The 13,166-nt window shown below is 44.3% G+C and overlaps 1 protein-coding gene across 17 annotated transcripts in view; it reads right to left on the bottom strand.

Annotated features, from left to right (window-relative positions):
• The window catches only part of DLG1 (discs large MAGUK scaffold protein 1), an 890,153-nt gene that overhangs the window by 317,454 nt on the left and 559,533 nt on the right, over positions 1–13,166 (bottom strand). For all 17 annotated transcript variants that reach the window (XM_029615884.1, XM_029615888.1, XM_029615886.1 and 14 more), the window contains one exon: positions 6,931–7,033. In XM_029615884.1, the coding sequence (XP_029471744.1) occupies positions 6,931–7,033 (103 nt within the window). The remainder of the gene's footprint in view (positions 1–6,930; positions 7,034–13,166) is intronic.

The raw sequence follows: 13,166 nt of genomic DNA, 5'->3' as shown, positions 1-13,166 counted from the left end.
CGCGAAAGTTATGCCTACCCGAGGCAGGTGTAACTTGCGCACGCCGGGCCGGCTGCCGGCGCACCATGGTCCGGTCCGGGGGCTGGTCCGGAGGCAGTGGCCACGCCCCCGGAATGCCCCCGATGATGCACCAGCCGCAACACTCTCCTCTGGGACTTTCGCGCGCTGCCGAGCCTATGCAAGATAGGCTCGGCACCCACAGGGGAGGGTTTGGGGTAGGTTTTTGGGGGTTACGCACGTAACCCTTTGAAAATCGACCCCTAAGTGTCCCTTTAACTCCCTGATTATCTAACGGTCCAACCTACTCCCTTGCAGGTCTCCTGATTCGGATATATTTAAAAACGTTTTTATTATGAGTTTTTGCCTCTATGGCCAACTTCATTTCAAATTCTCTCTTAGCCTGTCTTACAAAATGTTTTACATTTACTTGACAATGTGTATGCTTAATGGAGAGATTACTTACCTGATAATCTCGTTTTCCTTAGTGTAGGCAGATGGACTCAGTACAAATGGGTATAGTGTGCTCGTGCTAGCAGTTGGAGATGGATCTGACGTCAGCATGTAGTACATATACCCCTGCAGGAAGTGCAGGCGCTCAGTAATCTTCCTTGCAAAAGCTTTACGGATATATGTGTGACTGACCGATCAATTAACTGAACATGATTAACCTGACCGATTGACAGTAGCTGGAGACCGCCAGTGTTCTCAACCGGAAGGCGTCGACACCCGGCAGGGTGGATGCCCAATGTAAGGAAACATAGCTTACCTTGAAACGGTGAATCCCTATATATATCGGCAGCCGGGCGGGATGCTGAGTCCATCTGCCTACACTAAGGAAAACGAGATTATCAGGTAAGTAATCTCTCCATTTCCTAGCGTGTAGCAGATGGACTCAGTACAAATGGGATGTACAAAAGCTACTCCCGGACTGGGTGGGAGGCTGCCCGAGGTCCATTTAGGATTGCCCTTGCAAATGCTGTGTCCTCCCTGGCCTGGACGTCCAGACGGTAGAAACTGGAGAAGGTATGGATGGATGACCACGTTGCCGCTCTGCATATCTCCGCAGGCGACAGCATCCTAGTTTCTGCCCAGGAGGCCGCTTGTGTTCTGGTAGAGTGAGCCTTGACCCGCTCAACGCAACCAAGACAGAACTCCTTCTCATTTCCTCTGACCACTCAGCCCTAACCCATCCAACATCACCCAACACCCAGATCACACAAGTAAAGGACCTAGGAGTTATCCTAGATAACCACCTGAATCTAAAGAAATCCATCAACACCACCTCCAAGGATTGTTTTTTTAGACTCCAAGTTATGAAAAGGCTCAAACCTCTCCTCCATTTCCAAGATTTCAGGACTGTGCTCCAAACCACGCTCTTTTTCAAAACAGATTACTGCAACCCTCTCCTACTCGGACTCCTTTTCTCCTCTATCAAACCATTACAGATGCTCCAGAATGCAGCAGCCAGAATCCTAACCAACACCAACAGAGGATCACACATCACTCCCATACTACGGAACCTTCACTGGCTGCCAATAAAATATAGAATATTGCACAAGGCCCTCACCACAATTCATAAACCATATACAATCAACAACAACTAGATCTCCAGATTCCTCTCAAATTATATTCATCCTCAAGACCTATAAGAGAAGCGTACAAAGGTACCCTGCAAGTTCCCCCAACGAAATCCACGCGTCTATCATCCACCAAAGAATGAACATTCTCTACAGCGGGTCCAACCATCTGGAACAATATGCCCACGGACCTCAGACTCGAACCTTGCCCTCGAACCTTCCGAAAAAAAACTTAAGACCTGGCTCTTCCTCCAAGCCTTCCTCTAACTTTCTAAACCATTAATTGTCAACCAGACAGGACTCTGCTTTCCTGGCTAACGCCCCGCCATGTTTAGACGTTATAATTAAGCCGCTGTTTCTTTTGTTTCATTGCCTTTTCCAGTTCTCTTCAGTTACACTGTCCTTTACCTCTGACTAGCCTAGCCCCCAAGTTACTTACCCTTGTTATATATGTAACTTCCGCTTCTGGTTAATTGATTATGTTTAAGTTATACCCTTTGTTACATGTAAACCGATCTGATATGAAATTTTTTCATGAAGGTCGGTATAGAAAAGTGTTAAATAAATAAAATAAAAATAAATCTCAGGAACCTGTGATGAGATGGAGTTATTGCAATGTTTGTGTACGCGTCTTGGAGATCGAGAGAGCAGAGCCAGTCTCCTTTTTGCAGAAGAGGTCACCATCTTGAGCTTTTCTCGGTGGAGGTACTTGTTGAGGGCGCGTAGGTCCAGAATTGGACAAATGCTGCCTGATTTTTTGGGGATTAGAAAGTACCGGGAATAGAATCCTGGGCCTTGTTGGGAGTAGGGCACTGGCTCTATTGTTCTGGACTGGAGGAGGAGGGAGACCTCCTGCTCCAGGAGAAGTGAGTGGTCGGATGTTCTCCATATCAGTAGAGGTGGGGAGTCCGGTGGGATGGAGAGAAAGTTCAGGTGATAACCTTGCGAGATTATGGCAATGACCCACTGGTCTGAGGTGATTGTGTGCCAGCTGTTGTTGAAATGGCACAATCGACTTCCCACTGGTATCGGAGGCAGTGGAAACTGGCTGCTGCTCTCTATGCAGGAGTCAAAAGCCGGAAGCAGGGCCCGGCTGAGGAGCTGCCTGCGGCTTTTGTTTCCGCGATTGACGAGACTGGGCCTTTTGGAAAGGTCTCGTGGAGTTCTAGACGGTGGTGGATAGGACTTCTTTGGACGGAAGAATGACTTCTTAGTATCCTTCCTGAAAGGCTGTTTGGAGGAATACTTAGAGGGCATCAGAGGGAGCTGGCGAAGGGTCTCATGATGGTCTTTGAGTTCCACCACCGTCCGCTGAATCTGTTCGCCAAACAGATTGTCTCCTATGCAGGGCAGATCAGATAATCTGTCCTGTACTTCAGGGCGCAAGTCTTCGGACTGAAGCAGTTGCAGATACCCTGGAAGCGCCCTGAAGCAGTTGCAGATACCCTGGAAGCGGTGTCGAAGATATCATAGGAGGATCTTATTTCATGCTTCCCTGCCTCGAAACACTTGTGTATCAGGGTTTGAAGCTGTTCCTGGAATTGCTGAGGCAGGGACTCTGCAAAGTCCTGTATCTGCTTGAATAAGACCCTGTTGTACTGGGTCATATACAGCTGGTAGGAGGCGATCCGAGAGATAAGCATTGATCCTTGGAAGACACGCTGGCCAATGGCATCTAGGAATTTCTGTTCTTTACTTGGGGGAAAGGAAGAGTGGGGTTTTGAAATTTTTGCCCTCTTTTGGGCAGATTCTACAACCACAGATTGGTGATCCAGCTGAGGTTTCTGGAATCCTGGGGCTGACTGGACCAAATAAGTGGTATCAGCTTTTCTGTAGACTGGAGCAACAGAACCAGGGTGTTCCCAGTTCTTTTTGAGGAGATCCAAAAGAACCTGGTGAATAGGAATGGAGGTTATTTCCTTGGGAGCATCCAGGAATTGTAACAGCTCCATCATTTGGTGCCTATCATCTTGCTCAGTCTGTAATTGGAAGGGAACCAATTCAGACATTTCCTTCACAAAATTTATGAAGGACAAGCCCTCTGGAGGAGAACGCTTCCTACATTCAGTAGGAGAAGGTGGCGATGGTAAATCATCGGTGTCTTGAGATGAATCGTCAGTCCAGGTGTCATAGGGATCAGCACCTATCCCTGTAGGAACCTGAGAAGGACGGGACGATGGTATTCCTGAAGGTCCTGGTCTAGGATCTGAAGGCATCGAGGGAAATACTGGAGGCACCGATGAAGGCATCGATGGATGGATCGGTGGCGCCGACGGGCGCATCGGCATCAGAAGGACTCCCGATGGAGGAATGCGGAACGGTGTTTCCCCTCCCGATGACAGGGTAAGCGGGGAAGGCACCGGAGCCATCGGTGACCCAGTATCCATCGGTGGAAAAGTGGCTATGAGTGCTTCCATCTTCGAGAGCAGCGGTGCCAATGCTGTCGGAATGGAATCACTGGTCGGTTCCGCGACCGGCACCGATTTCGGCACCGGGGGACCTTGGAGTCTGTGCATCGCCTTATCGATGGCCTCCTGAACCATCCGGTCCAGTTCTTCATGGAGACCTGGAGCAAGCAGCCCAGGCTCCGGAAGGGAAGAAGGATGCAGAGGCATAGCCGGAGGGACCACCATTAAAGGCGGAGTCACGGCTCCCGATACCCGTCCGGGTGAGGGTTGCCTCAGTGACCCGGTTGCAGAAAGGGTTGGTGCCTTTTCTGGACGGGGTTTCTTCGATGGCGGTTCAGACGATGGCGAGGTGAATGATTTTCCTTCATCGATGGTCCGAGACTTCCGTTGTCGATGCCGATGTTTAGGGCCGGGGGGGGGGGGGGGGGGGGGGGGGGGTTAGTTAGGGGAAGGGATTGCAGATTCAGGAGTAACAGGAATTCCTGCCAAGTCCACTGGAGAGCGCAAAAGGCCAAAAACCTCTGTTCTTAGACCCACCTCTTTCCAGATATTGATGCCCAGTAAATTTGCCAATTTATCCAGAAATCTGGAATAACAGAACTCATGAGGGGAGGAATGTTGTAATGAGTCAGGTAAGGAGTCTGATGGAATTCCCATTGAGCCTTCCTCTGATTCTGACAATGGGGTAATACTAATATATGACATCGAAGATGAAGAAGGTGGTCGAAGCAGAGACCTCGTCACCTTGGAGTAGACATGTCCAGGAGAGAAGCTGACAGAACTGAAGCACCTTCCTCATCCTCGAACTAAAGTGGGGTTCCCCAACCATAGGAGAAGGTGCACCCAATTTGTTGATGGCAAATATCTATGGCTGGCAATTCTCACAGTGAGCTTCGCCTAGGCATGGAACTAAGTGGAACTCTAGTTTGCAGGACTCTCTCATTTTAGATAAAGGCTCCAAGGCACCTCTCTTGTCTGCAAGAATCAAGGAGGCTAAGAAATGCTTCAACAACTCCACTGGTTGTTTTCTGAACCAGAGTTGGAGAAGAGATATCCTTCTTCAGAGCCCCATATATTGGCTCCTCTTCACATTGTGGTCAGATTTATTTTCTCAATGAAAAGGCAGAGTAGTTTCATTTGGCACATATGGAAAAAGCAGTTTTTAAATGTTGCCTGGACTTGAGGTCGTATAGTCACAGTTGAGTCCAAGAGAAACCTCAGGCTTCTTACCTGCGATTTAAGGGCAGTTCACAATTCTCAAAAGGGGTTGAGATTTTGGGAATCTGTTTTGAACCCATAGAATTTCAGTTTTATTTGTGTTGAAGAGGAGTTTATTTTTTGACCATTCTTAAATGGCTGTGAGGCAAGAGATTAATTTCCTCATTGGTGTTGATTGATCTGGATCCATTGGTAGAAGGACTGAACATTGTCTGTGTATATAAAGAATTTTAGGTTGAAGGACCTAAATCAACTGAACTAGTGGTTTAAGGTAAATGTTGAATAGCACAGGGGAAATCAAAGCCCTGTACAGTAGAGAGTAAGGGGGGATAAAGAGCCTGTGAATTGTACTGCTAGTAGCCTGTTCAATATGTAGGATTTGAAGTAGGCAAGTACACTGCTGCTCATTCTAGCCTCTGCAAGCCATGACGGGAGACAGGAGGTGGGATCTACCATGTCAAATGCAGCTGAGATACCTAACAGCACCAAGACAGAGGCCAGGCCCCTATCACAATTTACGTGGAGATCATCTAGCCGAAAGGCTAGGATTGTTTCTCTGCCATATCCTGGTCTGAAACCAGATCAACACGGATCTGGCAAATTGATCTCATCAAGCTAGTCATTTGAGTACAGACTTCTTGTTCGATAATTTTACCAAAAAAGGAATGTTTGAAACTGGATAGTAATCTTTCCATTTATCTTGATCAATGGAGGTCTTTTTTAAATTTTATTAGTAGGTGCACTACAGCTCTTTTAAGTTCAGTTGGTAGCATCCCTTCTGTAAAGAAAGTGTTTAAAATTCTGAGATCCTGGTCAGCAAGGGTCCTGCTTGCTTGTTTGAACAGCTTTGATGGGCAAGGAACAAGAGAGCAAAACATTTGCCGTAGTCTGCCTTTGGTTTTGATTGGAGTTTCTTCTATTTTTGGCATGAATGAGTCCCAAGTATCCAGGGTTCTGGGCAGATCTAGAGTTGTCACCTCTGTCCCCTGGGATGCCGAAAGGAGGATCTGAAGTTGCCGTCCCACTTCGCTGGCTTGCCAGGGATGGATCTGGATTCTTGGCTCTATTTTTGAGGGTGACCTGGGGAGAGATGGAGGTGGGGTGGGGGGAGTGGCTTGGAGATCTTGTCTGAGACCATTAATTTTGATGGAAAAGGAGATGGCAAAGTCATTGCTGATTAGTTTGGAGAGGGTGTTTTAATCTTGTTGATGAGGGGGTTGAAACTGGTTCTTTACCGTTTGGAATAGTCTTAGTTGAGTTTGAGGCCTGTTCAATGCTTTGAGATTGTGTGGAAACTATATTTAATGTATCCAAATTATTTCTGAGTTAGTGGCTTTGAGCTAGTCTCTCTCAGTGGCATTTTTCATGACAAAGTAATTAAATTCTAGTCACCATAAATCACTATAAAGAAAATATATTTCAGTAATTATTTCAAACAAATTAGAGAACACGGCAGGTTTTATGAAAGGGAGAAAATTCAAGTGTCACTTAGGTCAAGAATATACAAATTTCATTTAAAGCAATGTATCATGTTCTTGTTCTAGCATTTCCTTAAGATCCCTACTCGCTTGATGAAAGTAGAAAAAAAAAAGGGAGACAGACACTGCATCAATTATACCGACAAAAGGTTTAGGCCTCTCAGAAGTTTAGTTCTAGCAGTCTGTATAGTTAATATTTTTTTAAACCATTAAAGCATACATGCAGGCAGAGCAATAATTTGTTCTTACCTTCTGGACGGTATTGCGCAACAATGGTGACTGCTTGGCCAGCGTTTTTCAGGGCCACTGCTGCTTGTTCATGAGTAGCAGTTCTAAGATCAACCCCATTCACCTAGAAACATTAAAAAAAAAAAAAAAAAAAAAAAAGAGTTAGATCTTACATAAAATTATTTTTTTATTTTACGAATGCCATATTCTAAAATGGCCAATAGAAAACAGCACTATTACAGCAGTATGCTAACATCTGTTAACCCAAATTGAACCTGATGGGTTAACAGATGCATGGGGGTAACCTGCATGAAGTAGGAATTACTACCCTTAACAGAAGGCACAGGGATTACTACCCTTAATCAATTAGCCTTGATGCTTGTGACACAACTGCAACATCACTCTCTGCTTTGATGGCGGGGGAAAAAGGGGAGTTGGATTCAGAAGACAGCAACGCTGGACCCCAACCTTTACCGTCCAGGGTACTGATACGCAGATATAAGGGATAAAGCACAGGACTGCTTCTACGGCCAAGTCCAAAATTAAAGCATGTTCAAGCAGCATTGTCTGAATTATCAAGAAGGCAGCTCACTATATAATTACATAATAATGTTGTTAGCAGTAATTTTGTTATAGGTTTGACAGTTGCTTGGTTTTGATTGTAAATACTGCTACCCTTAACATAAGGCTTGGGAGTAACCTGCACAAAGCAGCAATTACTAAGCTTAAATGAAATATTTATTTATTTATTTAAAAGCTTTTGTATACCGACATTCGTTAAGAAAACATCACATCGGTTTCCATCGAACAATAAGTAGCCAACAGGGCTTTACAATGAAACTGATAATATAAACTGGGGAGGGGGGGGGGGGGGGGTCGGGAAAGGAAAGGGGAGAGGTTAGAGGATGCGGGAAACCAAGGTTATGCTGTACAAGTAGGTAAACACAAAAACATAGTTAAATACAGTTAATTATAGTTAACTGTATTTAACATACATACATACATAATATACAGTTAATTATAGTTAAACATAGTTAAACATAGTTAAATACAATTATTTTTATACAATTATAAAAATATGGGGGTAACCTGCACAGAGCAGCAGTTACTATCATAAGAAACTTGCTTGGCAGACTGCCATCAGAAACTTCATATAACACTCAAGATGCAGTCACACTATGGATCAATAAAGAGGCATAATATCCTCAATTTTCCATTCCTTTCCTAATAATACCTAACATTCTATTTGCTTTTTGAACCACTACCACACACTGTATTGAAGATTTCAAAGTATTTTCCATAATGATTCCAAGATTCTTTTCCTGCGTGATGACGCCTAGTACAGAATCTAGCATTGTGCACATATACTTTGGATTATTCTTTCCAAAATGCAACACTTTGCATTTGATCACATTAAATTTAATCTGTCATTTAGATGCCCAATACTTCCTTTGGAGGGGAGGGGATGTAGAACTGCCTGCCTTGCTGTCCAGTGTGCAAGGTAGACCATCATTGTGCTGATAAAGACCTCAAGTGGAAAATAAAAGTTCTGTTTCATTAATGCATTGGAAAAAATAACTTTGGCAACTGTAATTTTTGGGAGGTGAGAGGGAATATGACAGATTTTTTTCCAGCTCATATATATTTAAAAAAAGAAAAAAATTTGAAGTGTCTCCTTTTGAAATACTGTGCTGCCTCCAGGTGCAGACTGAACTTCTAAGAGGAGACCGTAGCACTGGAAACTTAACTCCATCTCTGACCAGGGGTAAAGTTTCAAGTGCTAAGAAAACCCAGGTTAGGACAAGTGCACTTCTCTGCACCAAGTGCCCTCACCTGCATGAGATTTCTATGTGAGGGTGCTAAGCAGACTGCACAGTTTTATATACATGTTTTGTGTGCATAAAACTCCTTGCTGCATCAATAGTAAAGTTTATGTGCACAACTTAGAGTAAAACCCTGTATACTGCTGAATGCATCTTATTGTATTGGCCTGTAGATTTGGTGAAGAGTATTTAAATGCTTGGAGGTGGCTGAAGCAGTGTTATCATCAACTTCACCACTGGCAAAAAAACCCAAAATTTCATACTGTTTTTTTCCCCAGATATGGGGAATTGGGAGCAATGTGGGTTGTGATGTATATAGCAGATGTGGGAAAGAGATGATGGGCTACTTTTTCTGAATTAAAAGGCAAATAAAAAGTGGCTTTAGAACTCCAACACCTTAATTTGCAATCTGGAATGCCTTAGAAAAAATAAATAAAGGATGGAATCCTAGGTATTCTAATGCTTTCGAAAGATTTCTGAATGATCTAGGAGTTAAGCAAAATTGCTTACCTTGTAATAGGTGTTATCCCAGGACAGCAGGATGTAGTCCTCACATATGGGTGACGTCACTGGACGGAGCCCTATCACGAAAAACTTTCTGTCAAAGTTTCTAGAAACTTTTGGCTGGCACACTGAGCCCACTGAGCATGCCCAGCATGCCATGATCCCTCGAGCCACAGGGGTCTCCCTTCAGTCTCGTATATAGCAATAAGTGTTAACAAAAATAAAATAATAAAACATATCGGACCTAACTCCGCAGGGTGGTGGGTGGGTTTCATGAGGACTACATCCTGCTGTCTGGGATAACACCTATTACAAAGATAAGCAATTTTGCTTTATCCCAGGACAAGCAGGATGCTAGCCCTCATATGGGTGATTAGCAAGCTACAGGCTGAGTCATTTTGTAATGGGCCAACAGCAAACCACTTGTGCAATGGGCATAACAATTAGAGTGCTGTTGGAAAAAATTGAGGCAGCCTAAAATCACAGCAGGTTGGATGCAGAAGGAGTTGGGATTATGCTGGAAACAAGTTCTTTAAGACAGATTGTCCATAGGCTGAATCTTGTCGTTCTTCTTTGTCCAAACAGTAATGAGCTGCAAAGGTGTGAAGACAACTCCATGTTACAGCTTTACATATGTCAGCTATTGGCAGTGAACGATAGTGTGCTATTGAGGTTGACATTGCTCTTACTGAGTGTGCCTTTATTCGCTCTTGGAGACGAAGGCCTGCTTTTTCATAGCAGAAGTCTATACAATCTGCTAGCCAGTTGGAGAGAGTTTGTTTGCCTACTGCTTTACCCGGTTTGTTCTTATCATAAGAAACAAAAAGTTGAGTGGATTTCCTATGGACTGCAGTGTGATCTAGGTAATATGCAAGTGCACGTTTACAGTCCAAGTTTACCCTGGTGAGAGTGAGGTCTTGGGAAGAATGTGGGCAAGACTATGGACTGATTCAAGTGGAATTCCGTAACTACCTTGGGAAGGAATTTAGGGTGAGTACGGAGTACCACTCGGTCAGGTAAGAACCCTGCATAGGGTGAGTATGTGACAAGTGCTTGTAACTCACTAACCCTTCTAGCAGATGTAATAGCTACTAAGAAGAGAACTTTCCATGTAAGAAATTTAATATCGCAGGAATCCATGGGTTCAAAAGGAGAACACATGAGTCTTGTTAGTACTACATTAAGGTCCCTTTCTGTGACTGGTGGCCGTAACGGGGTTTAAGGTGAATTAAACCTCTTATAAACCTACTGACAAGGGGTTGCGCTGATATCGGTGCATCCCCTATTGTATGATGATAAGCTGAGATAGCACTTAGATGTACCCTTACTGACGAGGTCTGGAGACCAGAGTCTGAAAGGTGTCAGAGATAGTCTTACAAAGATGTTATGGGGCAGGAAAAGGGGTCAATTCTTTTCTGTGCACACCACGTGGTGAATCTTTTCCACTTCGTACTGTAGTTTTTTCGTGTGGAAGGCTTATGTGAAGCTACAAGCACTTGAGAGACATTAGTTGAAAGATTGAGCGGTTGCAAGATCAAACTTTCAACATCCAGGCTGTTAGAGATAGGGATTGAAGGGTGGGATGGTACAACCTGCCCTGATCTTGAGTTATGAGAGCGGGAACTGTACCCAGGCGAATTGGGTTCCTGATCGAGAGGTCTAGAAGCATGGGGAACCACATTTGTCGAGGCCAATACGGGGCTATGAGTATCATGGACCCCTTGTCTTGTTGTAGCTTCACTAGAGTCTTGGTTATTAGCAGCATCGGGGGATACGCGTATAGAAGACCTGAATTCCAGAGGTGAGCAAAGGCATCCCTGGCTAATTGATTTCTCTGTTTGTGCAGGGAGCAAAAGTTGTCCACTTTGTAATTCAGTTCGGATGCAAAGAGGTCTATCGTTGCTTGACCCCAAAGTTGAAATATCCTGGTCGCTACTACGGGATTCAAAGAGCACTCGTGAGGTTGGAATTGACGACTGAGACGTCTGCCACTACGTTGTGAATGCCTGCCAGATATGTGGCCCGGAGAAACATGGAATGTGTCAGGGCCAGTCCCAAAATTGTGCGGCTTCTTGACAAAGGAGATATGAGTCCCTACCTCCTTGTTTGTTCAGGTACCACATGGCAACAGTGTTGTTTGTTTGTATCAGAACAGTCTTGGGTGAAAGGCAGTCCTTGAATGCATGTAGAGCATAACATATAGCTCAAAGCTCCAGGAAATTGATTTTAAAAGTTGCTTCGAGTTTTGTCCAAGTACCTTGAGTTTGGAGATTGTCTGTGTGAGCTCCCCAACCTAAGGTGGATGCATCTGTAGTTAAAGTTACTTGCGGAACTGGTTGTTGGAAAGGTAGGCCTTTGCGCAAGTTGTTCTTGTTCGCCCACCAGAGGAGAGATGAACGTAATTGGTGGGTTATTTGAACTAGGGGCGACAGCGGTTGAATAGCTTGTATCCACTGTGACCTTAATGTCCATTGGGTTATTCTCATGGCTAATCTGGCCATAGGAGTGACATTTATTTATTTATTTGTTTTTATATACCGACATTCAAACATGGGTATCACATCGGTTTACATGATAACTTGTGTGATAATGTGACAACAGGTCATATTATCTTTACATTGTAACATTGTAACTTGTAAGAAAAACTGCCTCAACGAACTGCTTTAACATTATAACTATATAATTTTAACAGTATAACTTTAACTTTAGATGACAAACGCGACTTGATTAACAATTATGACTGCCATCATTATTGTAACTTGAAAAACTGCTTCTATGTATTGCTTTAATCTTAATATTGTGTTCTGTTGTACCTGTATAAAATTGAAAATTGAATGAGAAATGCGACTTAATTAACATTGTGACTGCTAGTGTTATTGAGTCAATGAGGACCTGTGGTTTGGGAGTTATGAGTTTTCTATCTAGTGGGTTATGTGCTGGGTTGGAGAGCAGTTGTTTGGGATGGATCCCAGTGGTGAGGGTTAATTGTTGGCAGGGTAGGCTTTTCGGAAGAGCCAGGTTTTTAGTGCTTTCTTGAAGTTCTGTGCTGAGGGTTCTGTCCGGAGGTTTGCTGGTAGTTTGTTCCAAAGTGCGGGGCCTGCAATTGAAATTGTACGTTGTCATGTTGAGGTGGGCCTGTTTGATAAAGGGAATGTAAGTAGTCCAGTGTTTTTAGAGCGCAAGTTTCTTTGAGAGGTATATGGATGAAGAGTGTCCTTTAGCCAGTCTCTCTTTTCGTTGTTGATGGATTTGTGCATGAGGGTGAGGGCTTTATATTGAATTCTGTGGATTATGGGGAGCCAGTGGAGGTCTTTTAGTATAGGGGTGATGTGTGTGGAGCGCTTCCTGTTTGTGAGGAATCTGGCTGTCGCATTTTGCAGTAGCTGGAGGGGTTTGAGGGTGGAGGCTGGGAGTCCGAGGAGAATGGAGTTACAATAGTCAAGTTTAGATAGGATGAGGGCCTGGAGTATTGATTGGTAGTCTTGAGTGAGAAGAAGGGGTTTGACATGAACTATGGAGGCCATGTGGCCGAGCAGAGTTAGAAACTGATGTGCTGTCGCCTGTTTCTTTAAGTGCAGAGAGTTTGCTAATGAGGAGAGTGTGTCTGCCCGATCTTCCAGGAGGAAGGCTCTAGATATTAAGGTGTTCAACTCTGCTCCAATGAATTGCAGTAGGCGAGATGGGATGAGGTGGGATTTTTGGTAGTTGATTAGAAATCCCAGCGAGTGGAGCAGATTGATTGTGAGCCTGAGAGAAGCGAGAGCTCCTTGCTGTGACTGGCTACTGATGAGCCAATTGTCTAGGTAAGGAAAAACATGTACACTTTCCTTGTGCAAATGAGCTGCTGCTACTGCTAGGCACTTTGTGAATACTCGGGGTGCTGAGGCAAGTCCAAATGGCAGAACCCGGTATTGGAAATGCTGATGACCC

The sequence above is a fragment of the Rhinatrema bivittatum genome, chromosome 9 (genome assembly GCF_901001135.1).
Source record: "Rhinatrema bivittatum chromosome 9, aRhiBiv1.1, whole genome shotgun sequence".
NCBI lineage: Eukaryota > Metazoa > Chordata > Amphibia > Gymnophiona > Rhinatrematidae > Rhinatrema > Rhinatrema bivittatum.
The sequence above is the reverse complement of the archived record's forward strand: the minus strand, read 5'-3'. Positions and strand labels throughout refer to the sequence as shown.